The sequence below is a fragment of the Sphaerodactylus townsendi genome, linkage group LG07 (genome assembly GCF_021028975.2).
Source record: "Sphaerodactylus townsendi isolate TG3544 linkage group LG07, MPM_Stown_v2.3, whole genome shotgun sequence".
In the NCBI taxonomy this organism is placed as follows: domain Eukaryota; kingdom Metazoa; phylum Chordata; class Lepidosauria; order Squamata; family Sphaerodactylidae; genus Sphaerodactylus; species Sphaerodactylus townsendi.
The window spans coordinates 47598711-47619881 of record NC_059431.1 but is presented as its reverse complement, the minus strand read 5'-3'; the positions used below and the strand labels follow the sequence as shown (position 1 = coordinate 47619881).

General features: G+C 40.6%; 2 protein-coding genes across 12 annotated transcripts in view; one reads left to right on the top strand and one right to left on the bottom strand.

Moving 5' to 3' along the window:
• Positions 1-17555, top strand: part of ERAP1 (endoplasmic reticulum aminopeptidase 1) — a 35830-nt gene extending 18275 nt beyond the window's left edge. Inside the window, exons 12-20 of the mRNA XM_048503395.1 lie at positions 701-780; positions 1064-1247; positions 2959-3115; positions 8370-8554; positions 9297-9458; positions 10890-11030; positions 11254-11335; positions 13187-13370; positions 17515-17555. Of these exons, the coding sequence (XP_048359352.1) occupies positions 701-780; positions 1064-1247; positions 2959-3115; positions 8370-8554; positions 9297-9458; positions 10890-11030; positions 11254-11335; positions 13187-13336 (1141 nt within the window). The 3' untranslated portion in view covers positions 13337-13370; positions 17515-17555. The remainder of the gene's footprint in view (positions 1-700; positions 781-1063; positions 1248-2958; positions 3116-8369; positions 8555-9296; positions 9459-10889; positions 11031-11253; positions 11336-13186; positions 13371-17514) is intronic.
• Positions 15187-21171, bottom strand: part of CAST (calpastatin) — an 82391-nt gene continuing 76406 nt past the window's right edge. For all 11 annotated transcript variants that reach the window (XM_048503396.1, XM_048503398.1, XM_048503399.1 and 8 more), the window contains 3 exons: positions 19507-19581; positions 17482-17542; positions 15187-16510 (listed from right to left, as the gene is read on the bottom strand). In XM_048503396.1, coding sequence (XP_048359353.1) covers positions 17492-17542; positions 19507-19581 — 126 coding nt within the window. In that variant the 3' untranslated portion in view covers positions 15187-16510; positions 17482-17491. The remainder of the gene's footprint in view (positions 16511-17481; positions 17543-19506; positions 19582-21171) is intronic.

Genomic DNA, 21171 nt, shown 5'->3' with positions numbered 1-21171 from the left:
TCGCCTCCACTCCACATGGAGGTTGGGTATGGAACTAGACTCATACCCGACTTCCATGTGGAGAGAGCCGTCTAGCCCCACTGACAATCTCCATGTGCTTGCCAGCATTCAACTGCCCCACATGGTAGGGGTGGGGCTCAGCTATGGGGGTCCACATAGCGCCCTGGCTTTTCCCAAACACAGTTTTAGGTAGATATGCCCCTATTTATGTGTTACATTTTATTTGAGTTAACACTCTGAAATGGTAATGTAAGAGGAAGATAGCTGCATGGTCTGAAAATGAGCCAGGATACTTTAACCAATCATGTAACTATCGTTTGAAACACAACCTTGTTTCCATATCAAACATACCTTACTTTTCCAGTACATTCAAGAAGAAAAATTTTCATCTGCGTGTATGTCCTCTGCTAATTCTGCTTAGCTATTTCTTGTGGTTTTGCTGTATTTACATTATGTACTGGAAGTACCCTGACCTGGACAGCCAGTCTAGCCTGATCTTATCAGAATTCAGCATTGGCCTTGGTTAGTTTTTGGAAGGGAGACCACAAAAGAATACCATGGTCGTGATGCAAACCACCTCTGAACATTTCTTGCCTTGAACATCCCATGGGGTTGCCATATCAGCTGTGAATTGACATAAAAAAGGGAAGTAAACATCTAACATGTTAATAAGAATCACAATTTTGTATTTGCTATATAGGTACCTGTGGCATATTCCACTAACATACATTACCAGTAAATCTGACATCATTCAAAGGTTCTTGCTGGAAACCAAAACAGGTGTGTTTGACTTTGTTCAATTGTTAGGGCATACAATAGTTTTTTTCAAACTTAAACAGTTTTATTATTGAAGACTGAAAGAAGAAGGGTGGTACACAGTTCATAGTTGAGTAAAAAATGTGGTCTCAGTCACTGAAATACAGATATAAGCTTTTATCCATAAATCAATTAAAGTCAGTGTTATCTGTAGCAGATCAGTTATTTTAATTGCTGCCTGCTGAATGTAAATAACTTAGATTATGCTGTGCAGAGAAACAAAGTTATAATTATGTTTTGGCCACAGATAGCTTCGTCCTCCCAGAAGAAGTGGAATGGATAAAATTCAATGTGGGAATGAATGGTTATTATATGGTGCATTACGGAGATGATGGATGGGATGCACTGATCCGTCTTTTGAAAGAAAACCATAATGCACTTAGCAGCAGTGACAGAGCCAGTCTTATTAACAGTGTATTCCAGATGGTGAGGTGAGGGAATATGAATGCGTGGGCTACATGGCACTTCGGTAAAGCCAGTTATTGATGTTCTGCACCAATGACGGAAGAATGACACCATGTCATAATGACACATGGATAGGTTTGTCTCATATGCAATAATAGAAATCCAGAGACACTCCAGTGACTTGGTTCAGACTCTCTACCTGAAGGAATAGAGGGAGACTAGTGATAATACTTACAGAAGAAGAGTACCTCAGAGTTTAAAGTCTCAGTACATTTTAGATTTTTATTCTATTTCTGGATCCTTTTTCCATGTGTCTTAGGGTCGCCCTTTTCCGATAATTGTACACTTTTTGCTAGCACAGTGCTTGAGCTCAATTTCATTAGACAGAGGACTTCTTTCCTCAAAAATTAGATTTTTTTCCACAGTAGTTGACCTCATATCCTAGTTAACAAGCCAAAAATATTTCTTCAATGTGGTATCAGTAAATAATACATCTGTTGATGTGATTGTTTCCTTTGATCCACACAAGGTAGAAACTTAATATTGCTTCCATTTTTTATAACCTAAACATTAACAAGCATAGTAGCCAATATTATTTAGTTCATCTATTCCCTTCCTTTTTTCCCAATGAGGGCCCAAAGTGGCTTACATCATTTTCCTCTTCTCCATCTTATCTTCACAACAATTGGGTAAGGTAAATTAGGCTGAGAGTGTATGACTGGCCCAAGATCACCCATCAAGCTTCCGTGGGCCAAGTGGGGACTTGAACCTGGGTCTTCCAGATGTTAGTCCCACACTCTTAACTTCTACACTACACTGGCTATCCAGAACACATGACTAAGATCATATGGTACTGGATAAAATGAGTAGGACTGATTGGCATCTCTTCCAAAGCAAATTTGTTCTTTGTTGTTGCAGCAGTCAGTGGTTGAAGTTTGTCAAGATCTAACTAAAGCCAGGGCAGTGATGTTATCAGGAAGGAAATGACTCAAAACAGCCAAGGTAGAATCCAGACAAGTAGAAGCCTAACAGTCCCAACACGTCCGATGCCAAGAGATGAGAACTGGAGACAAGGTTTCAAAACTATGTTAATTAAATTAAACCTGGGATAAAGATGTAAATAATTGGGGCCACAAATGAGAAACAAAGGCCCCTTCTGCACATGATGAATAATGCACTTTCAATCTATTTTCAGTGCATTTTGCAGCTAAATTTTACTGTGCAGAATAGCAAAATCCATTTGCAAACAATTGTGAAAGTGGATTGAAAGTGCATTATTCTGCATGTGCAGAAGGGGCCACAGTGAGCCCTGGGTGAAGGTGAGAAATAAGGCAAAGAGGTATAAGGCTGCTAATGCGAACTCATCCCCATCTTATCATTGTTCAAGAGCTTCAGTCTTTCTTATGTTGCCAACTTGCCTATCAGACAACAGCAACTTTATTGTCTAATGACCCTTCTCTGTTTAATACACAGTGTGCCAACTGCTACAGTTGCACAGTATTATAAACTGTGTTGATTTTCCGCTCTGTCCATGTGCTCATTTGTAAACACCTATGATTGCTAGGTGCAAAAAGTCAGGCTGGAAGACAGCTATTGGAAAGAAAAATGTAGACAATTCATTTCCCTGGTGCGTGCGTGTTTGTGTGTACACCCCCAAATTCTGTGCACAGTAAAGATCCAGACACTGGAAAAAACACCTTGTTTAGGGTGTAACACAGCATTTTCTGTTTCCCTCAGTGCTGACAAACTGTGCATTACCAAAGCTCTTGATTTAACTTTATACCTAAGACATGAATCTGAAGCTAAACCTGTATCTCAAGGATTGTATGAACTGATTCCTATATACCAGCTGCTGGAGAAGAGAGACATGAGTGACACAGAAGATCAATTAAAGGTAAAACTTGGAATGAATAAAATTGTGGAATTGCAGACTATTTGTTCACACATTTAGGTTATTGTCAATATTCCTGTATTCAGTCTGAAAACAACTCAACCTTAACCTTGACTTCAGAATGAAACCGAATGAGTTGTTTTTAGACCAGAATGAGTTGATTCTTCAGAGCCATTTGGCGTGTGAGTGCCCAGGGGACACAGAGAACAAATGTATTGTTTACCTGAGTAAGGTTTCAGATTTTAATGAGATTGACCAGGAATGTGATTGGCTGGTATGGGGAATTTGCAATCAAACATAATCATGTTATGTTCAGTGTATGAAATACTCTTCCTGCTTCTTCAGATATTTATATATATAGAGAGAGAAAATCACGTTGGAAATTCTTCAGTGGGGAATTGACACTGTTTTGATTTTAACCAAAATATAAAGGTATATGAGTTTAAAATTGTTTGGTATGTGTCATGGAGCCTTTTTAATGTTCTCCTTCCCCCTAACTTTAGAATCTGGCTACGCCCCTGTTCCTTGACACCCACACTGAAAATAGCTGTGTAAATAAGTCTCTGTAAGTTTGGTTTCCTGCATAGAGCAGCATTAAAACTCTTAACTGTAGTCTGATTGAGTAAATCAGAGCCAGTGTCATGTAGTGGTAAAAAGTGGCGGACTCTAATTTGGATAACTGAATTTGATTCCTCATTCTTCCACATGAAGCCTGCTGGATGACCCTAGGCCAGTCACAGTTCTCTCAGAACTCTCTGAGCCCACTCAGAAGCAGGCAATGGCAAACCACCTCTGAACAGCTTTTGTCTTGAAAACCCTACAGGGTTGCCATAACTCATCTGTGACTTGATGGCATACACACACAAACCCTGAATAAATTTACTTCAGTGGTTCATAAGATGCCTGCTTAACAGTGCAACCCTATACAGAGTTATACAGATGCAGAACTTGGGGGGGGGGGGCAGAGGGAAGCTTAAATCCCAGCTGCCATTCATGCAGGTCACATGGGGGCGCATTTGATTCCCCCCCCCCCAGGGCTGGGGAGAATTTGCTGCACCCATGTTTGGGCTGTGGGGGGAGGAATTTTGCTGCTTTCCCGGCCCCTCCTCTCACCTGGGGCACAGGAAAAGCATCTGCCCTGTGCCCCCAGCTTCCTGAGCCGTGCCTTCAGCCACAGCCTTTGTGACAGAATACAGGCTGAAAGACAGGTAAATTGGATGGGGGTGGGGGGAAGAGACAGACTACAGAAGCTTTAGGACTCCATGCCCTCTCCAAAATCTGGTGAGACGTCTAGAGATGTGTTCCATGCACCAAACTGCAGAGGTCCCCCCCACTCAGGGTGGCAGGCAAAGAAGGCAGCCTGCCAGCCTGCCCAATGTGCCAGAGCACAACCCTTGTGCTGGGGAAGGGAGCGCTCTTCCGAGCACTAGCCTGGCTGGAGATGTGCACAAGGCGCAGCTTGTCCAGAGAGCCAGCCCAGTTGCCTCCTCCTGCTTTACACAAAGGCCTCCTTGAAACAGCACTAAGTGGGTGTGGGTTTTTTTTTGTGTAAACTGTTTGGGAACTTATCCAGCTAACTCAGGTGTCACGTCAAGTTGCAAACAGCCCTGGCTTCCCTTCAGTTGGCAATATACCATATGGAGCTCTGTCCAGCAAGCCAGCAGCAGTGCATGACAATTACAAGCCGGGATCGATTACACAATAGAATGAAAGCAATTCCTAACCTAACACAACAATGTATGTTCCCCATGTGTATCATTTCACTTAAACCCTAATCCAGTAGTACCTTGTTATGGACACACCTTTAAGTGAAGTCCAACAGAAGGACAAATTAGTTGAGGGTGCTTCAGATTGGTGAGAACCTTCAGTGCCCCCTGTCTCTGACCTGCACCCCATCCCCCCAATCCTCCAAGGGCAATCTCCCTCTATGCTATTTCTAAGGGGGGGGGGTTGTTAATATTATTGAAAGTGCATAAATATAAGTGAGGAAACCTTCTGAACAGTAGGAACTTTATTTTTTATTCTTCTGAATGCAAAATTTAAGACATTACATGAATTATAAGCAGTGGCGTACCTAGGCAAACTGGACCCCTGGCCAAAACCTGAGTTTGATGCCCCCCCCCCATGGGCGACCACCCTCTCCCACAGTGACCAAACAGTGATTTTTCCCACCAGGTCGTTTCAAAGTCACCATCACATTATAGAACATGCCCCAACTCACAGCAATGGGCCATGCCACATGGCAGAATTTTTTTTAAAAAAACATTTTTTTTGAAAACATTAAAATGCTTTCAAAATGTTTTATTACTGCTATGGTGTTGTATCCAGTCCCCCCAACTGGGGGAAACATCATAACTTTCAATGTTATTTAAACTATGGATCCCAGATTCTCCCTTTAAGGTGGATTGAAAAGGAGAATCTGGGCTCCCTAGTTTAAACAAGTGATGCTGGAATCCACCCCCAAACAGCATTATTTTCAACGGTGTTTAAACTAGGGAGCCCAGATTCTCCTTTTAAATCTATTTTAAAGGGAGAATCTGGGGTCCCCAGTTTAAACAACATTGAAAGTGATGCTGTTTTGTGGTGGATTATCCCCCACCCTGAAACAGCATCACTTTCAATGTTTAAACTGGAGACCTCAAATTCTCCCTTTAAATCCATGCCGAAGGGGGTGGATTTAATAACAACAACAACAACAACAACAACTTTTATTAGGCATTGAGAGAATGAAAGAAAGAAAGAAAACAAGCATTGTCAGGAAGGGGGTGGATTTAAAAGGAAAATCTGGGGAAATTTAGGGGGTGCCTGTTGCCAGGGGTGCAATTATTCAGATAGCAGCACCAAAATTTCAGAGTATCTTCGTGAGACCCTACTGATGATACCACCCAGGTTTGGTGTAGCCCCCATCTTCTATTGGAAACAATGGGGGATGGGGCACTCCCTAAACCAAACCTCACCAAACCTGGCTGATATCATCAGGAGAGTCTCCCGAAAAATCCCTGAAATTGTGGTGCTGCCAGCCTAAAAACTGCGCCATCTGCAGCCAAAAATAGAAAAACACTGAAAATACAAAAAATCCCACAAACGAACCTGCAGTTTTTGCGTGCCCCACAAGGGGGCGCCCTGGGCAACTGCCCACTTTGCCCAATGGGCCTCTGATTAAAAGTGAAATGTATTGAGCACACTGAGGAAATGGAGGAAAAAACACAAGGAATAGCATTACAGTCTAAAACAAAAAGAATATGAAGTTTGTTACCTACCCTTAATACAAGAATACAAGGATGTCAGGTGATTAAATATTTTGGGGTTTATACTGTTTATACCAAATAAAGGCTAAATGATAAAAAAAATATTTTGGGGGAGATTAATCAGTTGCCTTTTAATTGATTAATTAATCAGTTGCATTGAATTAAATGTGCATAATACTGAACACTCAGTACAGGTTTCTAGTTTTAAATATATTGAAGTAAGGGCACATTTTCTCTTCAGTAAGAGACAGAACATAATTTTATTAATCAAGACTATATCACATTGGTAGAAGGTTTTTTTTTCCTTTACCAGTTTGTGAACATGCATTGCGGAAATATTCCAAACAATAAAAAATCAAAACTAGTACAAAAATGAATAACCTGGAATCCCATCTATGGATGTTCTCGACCAACACATTTCCACTAACCTTTTCCCCAGAGAGATTCATGGTACCTTCACAGCAAAAGCGTACCTGTGAATACTGTCAAACCTCTGAGAAGTCATTGGAGCACATTTTATTAGTTTGTCCAAAATTTAACGATTTTAGACCAAACCTGTTTCTAGGGGATCCCTTACTGGTCCATCCAAGCCTTTTTAATCTTAAATTGAACTATCTTCTGAATACAGAGAATCCCAAGCAATTGGACATAGTGGCCAAATTCCTGCTCACTATTACGAAATAATTTCCTGGTCTCCTCTTTCGCTCTGATGTATGCATTTTTGAAACAGGAGTACCTGTTTTATCTTGTAAAACTGTATTTGGATTACTTAGCTCTGCTATGTTTTAATGCCTAATAAAGGTCTTTGAACTTGAACTTGAACTTGGATGTTCTCGATTTAAGACAGTGACGCTGATTGTTCTGATCTTTATGTGAAAAGGATTTGCAGAATTTTGAAAGTTTTACCGTTTTGCCTAATTTATTCTGGTTTTACTAGTAATTTGGGATTGATGGAGGATTAACTATGCAGAGCACCCAAACCCTTTCTCCAGCTGCTAGACTTCTGGATATTTTGGACTTCTGAGATTTTAGCAGTTATTTCCAATACACTTTCAAGTGATGTTCATGTTTGTAAGGGCTAGAAACTCAGGGGCCAGGAGATGTGAGACCTGTGAGATGAGGTTATTTCTTCAAAGCCACACAATTAACCATCTGTTCAGTACAGATGTCTTAATAGGTCATGTTTTGCTAAGTTGAACTAAATAAATAAGAACTTCCCTCACTTAATTGAGCATGAATAAGCATGGCACAGAGTTCTTGTTCACCTCTGTACTTTGGAATTATTCCCTGGAATTTATGTGCTGCTAATCAGTGGCGTAGTGCCAATGGGGTGAAGGGGGGCACGGTGCCCTGGACAGCGCCACGGTAGGGGTGTGGCCGTGGTGGGGGCGGGCGGCGCAGAGCACATGTGCCCCAGGCGCAGTTCCCTCTCACTCCACCCCTGCTGCTAATTATCTGGACCGACTTCTTAATCATAAAGTCAGATGGGCATTTACAAGAGCAAGATGTAATTCTTTTCCGACACCATTACTTCAAAATCGGTTTTCAAACATCCCTCAGTATGATCGGCATTGTTCTTTCTGCTTCTCTTATACCGATCCCCTTGAACACATCTTGCTCTTTTGCCTCTGATTTTTCTACCTTAACCTCGGTTGGGTTCTCGGCTCTTTCCACTAATGCAAAAATGATTTTTTTGCTTAATAACCCTGAGGTTGAGATAATTTAAGCTAAAGCCAAATTTCTATTGTGTGTTCTGGATTAGGTCTCCCTGGCTCTTGCTTATACTATGTTTTGCATTTCCATCTGTGTTTCAATCTGAATGTTAAAACGCTTGCTTCTTTGAGTGATAGGGCTTTCTTGTTGTCAGAGCAGCTCAGCTGAGCAGATTTTTGTTTACTTACGCTTTATGTAAAATGATAAAAACATAATTTTATGACTGTTAATTTTTGAGAGTTCATTTAAATGACTGATGTCTGACTTAAATGTTTTTGTTTACAAAATCCCTCCAGGGATATTTACTCAACCTCTTTAAAAACATAATTGACAAACAATCTTGGACTGATGAGGGAACCATGACTGAACGAATCCTTCGTGATACCCTTCTCACATTTGCTTGCGTGCGCAAATACCAACCATGTGTGGACAAAGCAACAGAGTATTTTAGAAAGTGGAAAGACTCTGATGGAACTCTACAGTACGTGTTTCACTTTTATATAAGAAGTACAGTACCTTGAATCATCTGTCAGGGCAAATAATGCAGTATAAAGCTTAAGGCAGCAGAAGGGAAGCATCCATGTGATGATTAGCTAGCTGAAAGATATTGGAGACACAAACCTTCCTTTTTACATAATGTATGTGAAAAGAGGGAAGCCAGCTGATCACAACAAACTGATATGTAAGGGAAGTTAGTCATGAAAGAACTGATATTTAAAGAGTTATTTATTTGTGGAGGCTATGGGTAGACATTTCTGGGGTCTGATGCCCAGAAGATGTGGACATATATAAGTCACTGTCATACCTAATATCAACATATAATGTAGAGGATCAAAACATGCCATTTAGTTAGTTAAAATATTTATATGCCTGCCTGTCTCCTGAACATCTCAGGAGGTAATAGACTGTGACAGCAGGCATGTTTCTCCATCCTCATGGATGGATACAAAAACTGAAAGAGGCAGAGAAAGAGGCAAGAGGACACTCATCCTCAACCAGAGATGTTCACTTTGTCAAGGACCAGTAGATATGTTGTTGTAGAGTACATTAATCCTCTTGCTATTCCATTTTCATAGCAATATCAAGGTCACCACATTGGCCACTGAGGTCCTAAAGTGGGCTGAAGTTATTTCTGAATTTAATATAGAAGGGTGCAGTCCAGTCTGTAATAAAATATGTAGAATGTCTGCCAGAAAATAACTTGAGGTCCAATTTTTTTACAGTTTGCCCAATGACGTTAAACTAGCAGTTTATGCTGTTGGAGCACAGACAGACGAAGGCTGGGACTTCCTTTTTAGCAAATACCAACTACCAAAATTCAGCACTGAAAAGAGCCAGATTGAAGTAGTCCTTACTCGGAGCCACAACAAAGAAAAGCTTCAGTGGTGAGTATTCAGTACTCTTTTCATAACAATTTAATGACGGAAATACTAAATGCTTTTTAAGTTCAAATGAAAGGAAATAAAGATCAGTGCATTCACCAATTATAATTTTAGTCACATGCGCTGGGTTCTGTGAGCTCTCTGTAGTTATAGGCATTCTTTTACATGCTATCAGTTCCCCTGGTATGGGGGCGGGGAGGGCAAATCAGATATTTTGGAAAAACATGAAAAACAGGTGAACAGAAGCTTCTGATTTTCAGCCGCAGGCAAGTATTTGGGGGCAAGGCTGACTTAGCTATGTTTGTTGCCCTCTTTCCGTGTGTCTTGAAGTCTGGAGAGACAGGGATAGATTTGGACATTCGACTTTTTTCTCTCATAAAAACTCTTCTTTTTTCTCTCTTCTGATTCCTGGATCCTCAATTTACTTTCATATTTCTATTTTTCAGTGTGGCTATTTCAGTTCCTAAAGAGGTGCTGGGAGAGGGGACAACAGCAAAATGTTTTACCTGGTCACAGCCAAAGTGTTTAACCTTATTTGGGTTAAGACAGGCTCTTTCATATAGCTATAGACACACTGAAAATTTAGCACAGAATTGTTTACAATGGAAAACTGTATTGTTGCACTGCAACATCATCATTAAATTAATGCATGTGTTCATGTCAGAGGGCCATATTTTTGTCTTCTATCGCTGCTTTATGAGGATTTAACTTCCCTTGACAGATATTTTATTTATTTACACTAGTCCGCCTTTTTCACTTGGACTCAAAACAGATTACATGGAGACTGTATAATCAACAGGATAGGACATTCAATAAATAACAAAACTGGATAGTAGAACCAATCAGAAATCTAAAAACAACTGAAGCAAAGCATAGCTGAAACAGCATGGCCCATCAATTGATGCTAAAACATACTACAATCCTAGTTTGAGCAAGCTAAACACAACAGTATAAACCACAGTCCCTAATAATTTATCTAAGTAATTTTGTGAGTAATTTAGTATTGTACTACTCTATTGCTTGTGTTGAAATGGCTTCTTGAATAGCCCAAATGGTTATATTATTTGGAAGAATAATAATTTGAATTTATACCCTGCCTTTCTCTCCTGTAAGGAGTCTTAAAATGCCTGTCCCCTACACCTTGTTATGTAGGTGAGGCTGAGAGAGTTCTGAGAACTGTGACTAGCCCAAGATCACCCAGCAGGATTCTTGTGTAGGAGTGGGAAAACGAATCTAGTTCATCAGATAAGAGTCCACCGCTCCTGTGAAAGAGTGGGGAATCAAACCTGGTTCTCCAGATTCGACCCATTGCTCTTAGCCACTATACCACGTACTTGTTAGGAATAGGTAAAGTTCAGAAATGTATGTCTCCGAATCACATTTGATTCTTTCAGTGAATGTTAAAAGTAATACAAATGTTGATCATTTTATTAGGATAATGGATCAAGCGTTACAAGGGGACATTATAAAGACTCAAAATCTTCCGCATATTGTTATATACGTTGGAAGAAATCGTGATGGTTATCAATTGGCTTGGAAGTTCCTGAAGCATAACTGGCCAAAACTTGTACAAAAGTAGGTGGTCATTTTAAATGTCATTCCATGGAGTAGCTGTAGTGATCTGCAGTAAAACAGTGAGATGCAAGTTCATCAGCACCTGGGAGACTTTGGGAGCTTTGATTCTTGAAAGCTCATACTTTGGAAATTTCCAAGATGCCACTGGACACAAATTTAAACGTTGTAGCTAACTACTTTTGTTTGAATAAAATCAGAAATTTTCTTGTTACTATTCTTGTAGGTTTGAACTTGGCTCACATTCCATTGCAAACATGATTACTGGTGTAACGAATAAGTATTCTACAAAGGAACAGCTTGAGGAGGTAAACATGTCTTTCACTCTCTGTTGCACAAAATCATATCAGATTGAGTCTTAATAAAGCTAATACTTTTTGGTTATGTCTGGCATTCCCTCTCTAATTCTTACTGACTGTTCCTCCCATTCAGATTTGTGTTTTGTTTTAAATTATTGTTTGCCATCTTGGAGACCATAAATGGGGAACAGGCTTACAGTCTAATCCAGAGCTGTTGGGCAGGTGGGATGATGCCGCTCTGGCGCCACCCGCCCCCTCCAAACGGCCTTCCTGCAGTGCGGGAAGCCCAGAAAGTAAAAAGAAAAGAAGTTTTTAAACTCCCCATAGCGGAAAGTGGAGATACGTCACAAAAATTGTGGCTCCATTGGCACAAGGGGGATGAAAGGGCAGTGGAAGCCAAGTAACGTTAGTTTCTCCCCCAGGAACGCCCCTACTATGCTCCCACCATGCTGACACGACTCTGGGTAACACAGGAGCACTGTCGCAGAGCTGGGCACCATGGCTGGGCATCCTACAGCCCTGCAGCAGCTGGGCACCAGCAGATTTACCCATCTGCTGGTGTAAGTGCCCTGGAAGGGCAAATCCACAAGCGTAAGCCTTCGCTGCCTCCTGAGGGGGGTTCAGCCCCCCCCCCCCCGATTGGGCTACCCATATTATAAATAAATACAGGCTGCCCATATTTTAAATAACAGAAGTACTGTTATAAATGTGTATATAATAGTAGTAGACACCAGATTCTTATGATCTTAAAACTGCAAATATTAGAAAGCATGGCTCTTCCTGCTTTGATCAAGGCTAGAATGTTGGGAGATTATGAATTTTGACCAACATTTAATGTCAACTAATAGCAATACAGCCCAAAGCAGCAGGCTTTGTGAACATCTACTACAGTAAACCAAAATGTCTGGAGATAAGAGCTGGAATTTGATTCTGGATTCTGGTGGTACTGTGATCCTCTAGGAGCCAATTAAATAAGGGAAGTCATATTATGCTTAGGGTCCTTGAAACCCAACCTATGATTTTAGGGTACCCCATAAACAATAAATACATTTAAATCTTTTTATGCTAAATTTGAGGAATTTGAGGAAACAGTGTACAGATCATACAAAATGTAGGCCACAACCGTATTATTTTCTTAATGCTTCCATGACATAAGAACAAGCCAGCTGGATCAGACCAGAGGCCATCTAGTCCAGCTCTCTGCTACTTGCAGTGGCCCACCAGGTGCCTTTGGGAGCTCACATGCAGGATGTGAAAGCAATGGCCTTCTGCGGCTGTTGCTTCTGAGCACCTGGTCTGTTAAGGCATTTGCAATCTCAGATCAAGGAGGATCAAGATTGGTAGCCATACATCGACTTCTCCTCCATAAATCTGTCCAAGCCCCTTTTAAAGCTATAAAGGTTAGTGGCCATCACCACCTCCTGTGGCAGCATATTCCAAACACCAATCACGCGTTGCGTGAAAAAATGTTTCCTTTTATTAGTCCTTATTCTTCCCCCCAGCATTTTCAATGTATGCCCCCTGGTTCTAGTATTGTGAGAAAGAGAGAAAAAATTCTCTCTGTCAACATTTTCTACCCCATGCATAATTTTGTAGACTTCAATCATATCCCCCCTCAGATGTCTCCTCTCCATACTAAAGAGTCCTAAACGCTGCAACCTCTCTTCATAAGGAAGGTGCTCCAATCAGGACTGCCACACAGCAAAGAAATATGAACGTGAGACATTTATAGTAGACTTTCTTACAACATATTATTTTAAAAATCCCACCAAAATAATAAGAGTACTGCAATAATTTATTTGCTTGTTTATAACCTCATAGCCATAAGCTTCTTGAATATGAATAATTTTAATTCAACAGGTAAAAGACTTTTTCAGCTCTCTTGACAAAAAAAGCTCACAGCTCCGTTCTGTTCAACAAGCAACAGAAACCATTCAAGAAAATATCGAGTGGATGCATAAGAACCTTGAAAAAATACAGAAGTGGTTACAAACTAACAGCAAAGTGTGAAATTGCGTGAACCACCATTTCTGAAAAAATAATGGTAAGTTCCCAAACAAGCATGAAACACACTACCTGCCACTTATTGTGATTCTTTGTGTATTCATAAGAATTCCAACAGCAGTATCTGTTAGTCCTAATGTTAAGGCTTACCCAGAAGCACAAAAACGGAACCTGTGAGATCCATTTCTCAAAAGCAAGATAATTGTCTCAAGGTCTTCTGCATATGGTAAGGATGTATTCATAATATTTGCCAAGTTTAGACCTAACCAGAAGAAAAATTATAATATAGACTTGTTCAAAGCTCACAAGTGACACAATATTTTATTTAAAAAGAAAGGATCTCAGGAATAATTCAGAAGCAGATTCCTGAAATATCTGTTCTAATGGGTGAGATTTTATGAACCACAAGTCTTTCTCCGGAAGAATCTGGAGCCACCCCCCTCTCCCATGCTTTTCAGAGAGAGCAAGGTTGGAAAAATCTGCATCTGTGAGTATTTTCCACTTGCAGTACATAGGATCCAACTCATTTGTTTTCCTTGTCAATTCGTTTCAGCTTGTCCTTCCTGTCACCCCAATTCTTCCTGTTCTCATACACTGATTGTTAGCAGTGGCATAGGAGGTTAAGACCTTGTGTATCTAATCTGGAGGAACCAGGTTTGATTCCCAGCTCTGCCGCCTGAGCTGTGGAGGCTTATCTGGGGAATTCAGATTAGCCTGTACACTCCCACACACGCCAGCTGGGTGACCTTGGGCTAGTCACAGCTTCTCGGAGCTCTCTCAGCCCCACCTACCTCACAGGGTGTTTGTTGTGAGGGAGGAAGGGCAAGGAGGTTGTAAGCCCCTTTGAGTCTCCTGCAGGAGAGAAAGGGGGGATATAAATCCAAACTCCTCCTCCTCCTCCTCCTCTTCTTCTTCTTCTTCTTCCAAGCTGTCTTTGTATAGGCTGTTGTGGGTTTTTCGGGCTGTGTGGCCGTGGTCTGGTAGCTTTTTCTCCTCACGTTTCGCCCATATCTATGGCTGGTATCCTTAGGAGTACATCACAGTGAGATGAATTTCTCTCCAAGATCTTTGCATTGTGAGGTAGTGGAAGATTGCCCCCTGAATGACTACCATTCACATACTTCTAAAACCAGAATTTTAGACAACTACTACTACTATTATTTATTTATCAGAGTGCTTTGATACCATGGTTGACTTCACAACAGCTCTGTTATTACAGCTCCCATTTTTACAGATAGAAATCTAAGACTGTGAGGTGCTGAATGCTTTTCAGTACTAAAGATGGTCTTGCAGGCAACACTGAATTCCCACCACCTCCAGTACTTCTCTTTCCTCTCCCTCTCACTTGAGCTCCTTAAAGAATCTTAAAAGAAATTTTCCCCAAGGATATTTGTTTTAAGTATTAGTTAAATCAACAGGGGGTAGGGTGTCTGTAACATATTTAAAAAGGAAATAATGATCTGGTTTTGATTGCAAAATTGACATGTATGCTTCAATTCCATTTTTTAATATTTTGACTTTTTCCCATATTCCTCATGTAAACCTTAAAGCACTGTGATGTTAGTTAATGAAATTCTACAATTACAAATGCTTCAGAGCTTTTTATAATCATATATATTATATGTACATATATACATACATGTGTGTGCAAACTCCAGGCTTTAAACCAACAACTGTTTTTGTGGTGGTTCTGGACTGAGCTTTATAGCCTCTCGCTGGACTGGGAAATAAGGAAGGGAATAATTTGACTGAAATTGCATAAGAAGTTGAAGCCACCATTCACAGAACACCAGTACAGTAGTTTTCTTCAGAACTAACGTGGAGTTGAAAAATTCAAGATATACATTACAAAGTAATAAATTCTAAAACCTTTATTAATGTAACACAATCTCAGTGCAGACTTTAAAATACAGTATAGCATGAGCATTAGAAATGGTAAGGACAAATCAGAATTCTGATTTTCCTCAGGATGAAGGAAACAGTCCGCTGAGAATATCTGCATAGAAACAAACAAGAGGTATGCTGGAAACCTGCCATTTCTTAATGGCCATTCAATTCAAAAGTGGTTGCAAGGATGATTGTATGGTACACTGTGACATTTGTATCTATCAGTGGTGGTCTAGAAAACTATCTAGTAGGGGCAGACTTTGTCCCTTACACCAACAAGGTGCTCTACAAATCAAGGGGAAATTTGCTACTCAAAGTGCAAAGCATATCAAAACCTGCAATTAGAACCATAGCCACTCTCTTACTGCAAACAATACCACTGGGGAAAGGGGGGGGGGGGGAATGGACATTTGAACAAGTATTGCATTCAAAAGCAATTGACAAAACACCTTCAAATCAGCTGTGCTATGGACACTTACACCAGGCAACAACTTCTCCATCATCTGAATTCTCAGATGGGAGGAAGGAGAACCAATGTAACAAGCTGGAATAGATACAATTCTGTCACTGGATTGGCTCGTGCAATTATGTCAGTCAAAGAATGAAACAGGCATTACAAAATTACATCTCTTCTGAAGTACCACTGTTTTTCTTTGATATATCTGATGCACTGCTAATTTTTTCCCAGAGACAGTTAGCAGAGGCAGCAAATGAATACTGAAGGTGGTGATAAAGATGCAAGATTTAAACTTATAATATTGATGGTACTGTGTTCATATTCAGCACTATATAGTTAGAAGCTGAGGAGGAGAAACAGTGACTATTTTTCTCCCCATTTTTGTAATTTCCCATTCACTCATTGCTAACTACTCTCCCAAAGGAATACCGCCAGGCAGATAATATCCAAACTTCATTCCAGAATGTTTAATGCATTCATTAGACTAAAAAAATAGCCCAGGTTTAGTAAATTCCGCTGAGATTTACAGGCACTGTGTGTAGACTTGTGCAAAACTGCAGACTTTTGCATTGTTTTTAAACCCATAGGAAATACATTTCTTACAAAGATAAAGCATCCCTTCCCTCTCAGAACTGAAGAAAAATAACAAAATAAAGACAGTAAAATGACTAGAAAAAGTTAGTTCATCCATAAAAATAGCAAAATGTACGCCTATATCCAAATACCACAAATATCAAAACCATCCAGGAAATAATCTTGCTTATGCAGAACAGCTTTGTTGTTGCTGCAGCTATACACCATCAAAATGAAGAGTTTTTGCACTGGTGACAGAAGGCCTGGAAGAGAAACAAAAAAGAAAAACAGTTTTTTTATTAAATGAGTTCTTCCCCATCCTATATTATGAAAAATCTATCAGTTGTGAGAACAATTCTTAACAAAAAAAGGAGACTAAGCAAACAGAAAGCACACAAGAGGTTGATTTTCAAGTCAGCAGTTTTGAAAGCTACACCTGTACAGACTCACATACACATACTGGCTCAATCTGGAGGTGGCAGTTTTTCCAAGGAATGGAAAGGAAATGAAAGCAGATCCTTCAAATCAAGAATAGAAAAGCAGTAAGAGTGCCAAAAACACTCACAATAAAGAGTTTCCTTGCTTGATCTGTAGGGAAAAAGTGACCACCCCCTCCTGGAAGTACAGAGGAAGAGGGTCTTTTACAGTGTTTCACTTCACAACTTAACAAATTAAACATTTCCATACTTGAGTGTATGTGGGTGAACACTCAATAGTTGTTTGTGCTACAGAACCACAGACATGAGCACCAAATAAACACTGACGTTCCCTCAAGGAGCCAAGAATTCATTTCAAAGTAGCTAAATTTTCAAGCATACCTGCTTTGTAATTGGCTCTTGACCCACCATATTTCAACAATCCAATACCATCCAAGTTAATTTTCCCTTCAACAAAAGCCAGTGGGAAGAATACGCATCTCTAATATGGAAAGTATATTTCCTACATTTTGCTTGTGCTGTAAGTACCTGCATAGTTTAAAATGCTGGAAATGGCTCCAAACAAAGGATAACATTAGGGCCACCCACATGATTAATAATTGTCAAAATGTCAATATACTAAAAGATCTCATAAGCTAAGTAATGTCAGCCCAATCAACTGGGATACTACAAATTCATCTCACCGTTGTAAAAAAAATTATCTTTCCTTTAAAAAGGGGGGGGGGTTAAGTATACAAATCCATTTAAAATCATGCATGCATAATAAAGATGCAAAAGAATAATTTGACCGCACTTACCCAGTGACATTTAACTTTTTTTTTGTTTTTCAGATTTTGCACTGGAAGACTGCTCCTTTGCCTTAGAAAGGAAAACAAAAACCCATACTATTAATTGCAGTCAAAGAACACTGTGAATAAATTTAAAAAATAAAAAATAGCCAGTTGCCAAATCAAAATGTGAAATGTGTATGTTTATCAAGAACAATCGAATGGAATTAAAACTTTTTGACTTGGAGTCAATATACACATTGTACTATTCTCCAGCATTTTTCTTTTTACCTAAGACTGCTCTTCCCCATGCACCATTCCCCCAGTCTCCCACAGCTGCTGTTAACCTAGTGCTAAGCCAGTCACAGATGTGCCATGTTGCATGTACTTCGCTGCTCAGGGCAAGCTTGTACAGTGGTCATGCCACAATTACAAAACAAAAGGCAATCTGCTCTCACTTGTCAAATACAGACAGACTGCCATATCATCTGACATTTCCTCAAGTACATTACTTAAGAAATAAAGCAATAGTCTTGGAATTGCTTTAGTGTCTCATTTTCCCTAATATACAAAACTAGCAGACCCGGCCATGCTTCACTGTGGCTTACGTTGCAGGGGGGGGGGGGGTAGGAACAGAAGGGAGGAGGAAAGGGAGAGGTATACTGGCTGTCCCTGCGTCTTGGCGTGGGACGACCCATCTTCCTCTCCCTGTGTGTCCTCGGCTGTTTGGAGCAAGGCAGGGAAGGGAGGAGGAAGGGGAGTGGCGTACCAGCTGCTCCAAGCGGCTTGGGTTGGCACACTCCTCCTTCCTGTCCCGGTGATTGTCCATGGCTGTTTCCCGGCGCACTGAGGGTGGGGAGTTCGGCACAGAAGGGAAGAGGAAGGGGCGGTTTCCATGGTGCTTTGCTGGGAGCGCTCCTCAGCAGGGGGCCTCAGCCAGCGGGACCGCATAAGGCGAAGGCAGGCAGGCAAGGCAAGGCCCCCTGCGACATGGCGGCCCCTCATTGGTCCCGCCCTGTGATACGGCGGCCCCTCATTGGTCCGCAGTGGCTTTCCCAAAATGTGAGTTTTACCGGGCTCAGGAGTGACCTCAAGAGCCCGGTGAAGCTGTCAAAACATGCCTGCCAGGGGAGTGGACGTCGTGGCCAAATTTGGTGGCAATCCATCCAGGTGTTTTGGCGTTAGGGCGTGAGTAACAAACTAATGGTTAGCTTTTTATATATATAAGATGATTTGACTAGATCGTTTGACTAAAGATATGATCAAACATACTCATTTCGTGTATTGTCGAAGGCTTTCACTGCTGGATTCAACTGGTTGTTGTGGGTTTTCCGGGCTGTGTGGCTGGTAATTCTTGTTCCTAACGTTTTAGGATCACAGATGCCAGTCAGCCACAGATGCAGGCGAAACGTTAGGAACAAGATCTACCAGACCACGGCCACACAGCCTGGAAAACCCATACTCATTCTGATTTAGCTTTTAGAAGAATATATATTTTTCAAAAAAATGATTATGTGCTATTTTGTCATAAGTTCTTGTTCACAGATGGTCAAGACCATACAGCTTCTATCCATAATGACGTAACAAATACTGGCTTTAAAATACTGCAGTGGAAGCTGGCGCACACAGGTTTGGGTATTACATGACCAACTTCCAAAAAGGCCACAAAACCTCTCTTAAATGTACTGCAATGTCTGGATCCCAGATTCATCCTATTTTGGAACACTCACAATATTTTGGGAGGAATTAAAAATATGGTGTGTCTATGTCCTGTAACTGTTGGGTCAGAGACCACCCCTGCAATCATTAATTCTCACACTTTCTCTTTAACTCCTTTCCCTGTTCTCAACCTTAACTTCAGAAACAACAGCTTCACGTGTTGTCTATCTTAGTGGTGACAGGTGATGCAGAACAGGCCAGAATAAAGAATAAGTTCTGACTAGCGGTAAGTGAAGAGATACTGGGAAAAGACGCACACATACTGTGAGCCATGATTGGTTTAATTAGAATTAGATAGTGTAAATTTTGTGGCATTGCTGATAATAAACATCCTACCTTTTTGGAAGTTTTGGACTTCTTTTCATTCTTTGGTACTGATTTAGATGTGGCAATATCTTTTGCTTTTTCATTCTATACCCAAAAAGGAAAAATCTCTTGTTTAGATAACTTAAAGTACATGACAGGATGAAAGAGCATGGGAAACAAACAGCAACTTTGATCCAGTAAAGTGACATCCAGGCAAGGCTGACACTAAAAAGGAAAAACTGAGTGGAATTTGGAATAATGGTTTAATATTCTGGAAAAGCTACATCCCTAGGCAGCAGATAGGAAAAAAATAATCTCCTAAAGGATTTTCTATCGGCTCAATATACCAATCTTTTAATTCACACATATTTTCTATTCATAAAAAACTTATTTACAACCACTTCTATAGACATGAACGTAACATGCTCTATTCTATGTAGTGTGAAGAAGATATACAAAACCTCTTGGTGTTCTTTGAACATCACAGTTTTAGGAATGACCCTGATTGAGATAGCTTTATTGTAAGAAAAGAGTTGTAAGAAGAACAGCCAGCCAACAGAATTCCCTTTCAGGTAACTAATGAGAGTGAACATAACTGGAAATTATACTGAAGAAATAAATATGTTAATTAGAGTTTGTAATGGATCCATAGGTGTGACAAAGAGGCAACTTCAGCCTTTCAAGAAATCTCTGTGTTAGGCTTTTGATCACCTGCGGGTTTTTGTATTCTTGAAGGGATGCCTCTGGATTTTATTTCTTTCCAAGGTGTCAATGGTACAACTTACTGGCAAGGCAAGCCCCTCCCCCCCCCTTTTCTTTTTTAACATCTTGCCTGATGAAGAGCTTTGGAGAACCTGAAAGTTTGCGCCCTTTTCCTCCCTCATTTTGGCTGGTCCTAATAATTATGGAAGGAGCCGTGTGACGTAGTGGTTAAGTGCCACTTACACTGCCACTTACACGGTCAGGAGTTCGAGCCCCCTGTGGGTCAGATATCCTGGCAGCAGGCTCATGGTCAACTCAGCCAGCCATCCATTCCTTGGTCAGTAGATGAGTACCTAGCACATAGCTAGGGGGTAAAGAATAGCCGGGGAAAGCAATGGCAAACTACCCCACAAAAATGGCTTGCCTATGAAATCACTGCTTGCAGTGGTAGCCCAGGGTCGGACAAGACTGAAGGGGAAACTTTACCCTTTTAATAATTATGTTGCTTCCAGTTTTGGATTTGCTTTGTAAAAACATGGCTATCTGCAACCTCTCCAAACAGTATGATGATGCATATTCTGTTTTCATGTGGCAGCTCCATTCTAGAGCAACTGTTCTTAACCTAACATACTTACATGGAAATGAGCTGCATAATTCACCCTGAGTTAACTGCAAAGTGACTGATTTGTTGAAATTTGCACAGGCTGCCAACAGATGAACTCTTGACACTTCCTTGTACTAAATCAGATCATCAATCTATCAAGGTCAGTATTGTCTACTCAGGCTTGCAGGGAGTCTCCAAAGTTTTTCACATCACCTGCTGCCTTGTTCTTTCAACTGGAAACTTTCTGCATACAAAGCAGATGCTCTATCACTGAGCAACAGCCCCTTTCAAAACAAGCTTGAAGGAGTACAAAGTGCCACACAGCCTGCAACAGCAAATAGAGCTCTAAAGCCATTATTCAAAGCCAATGAAAATGTGGATTTTTCACC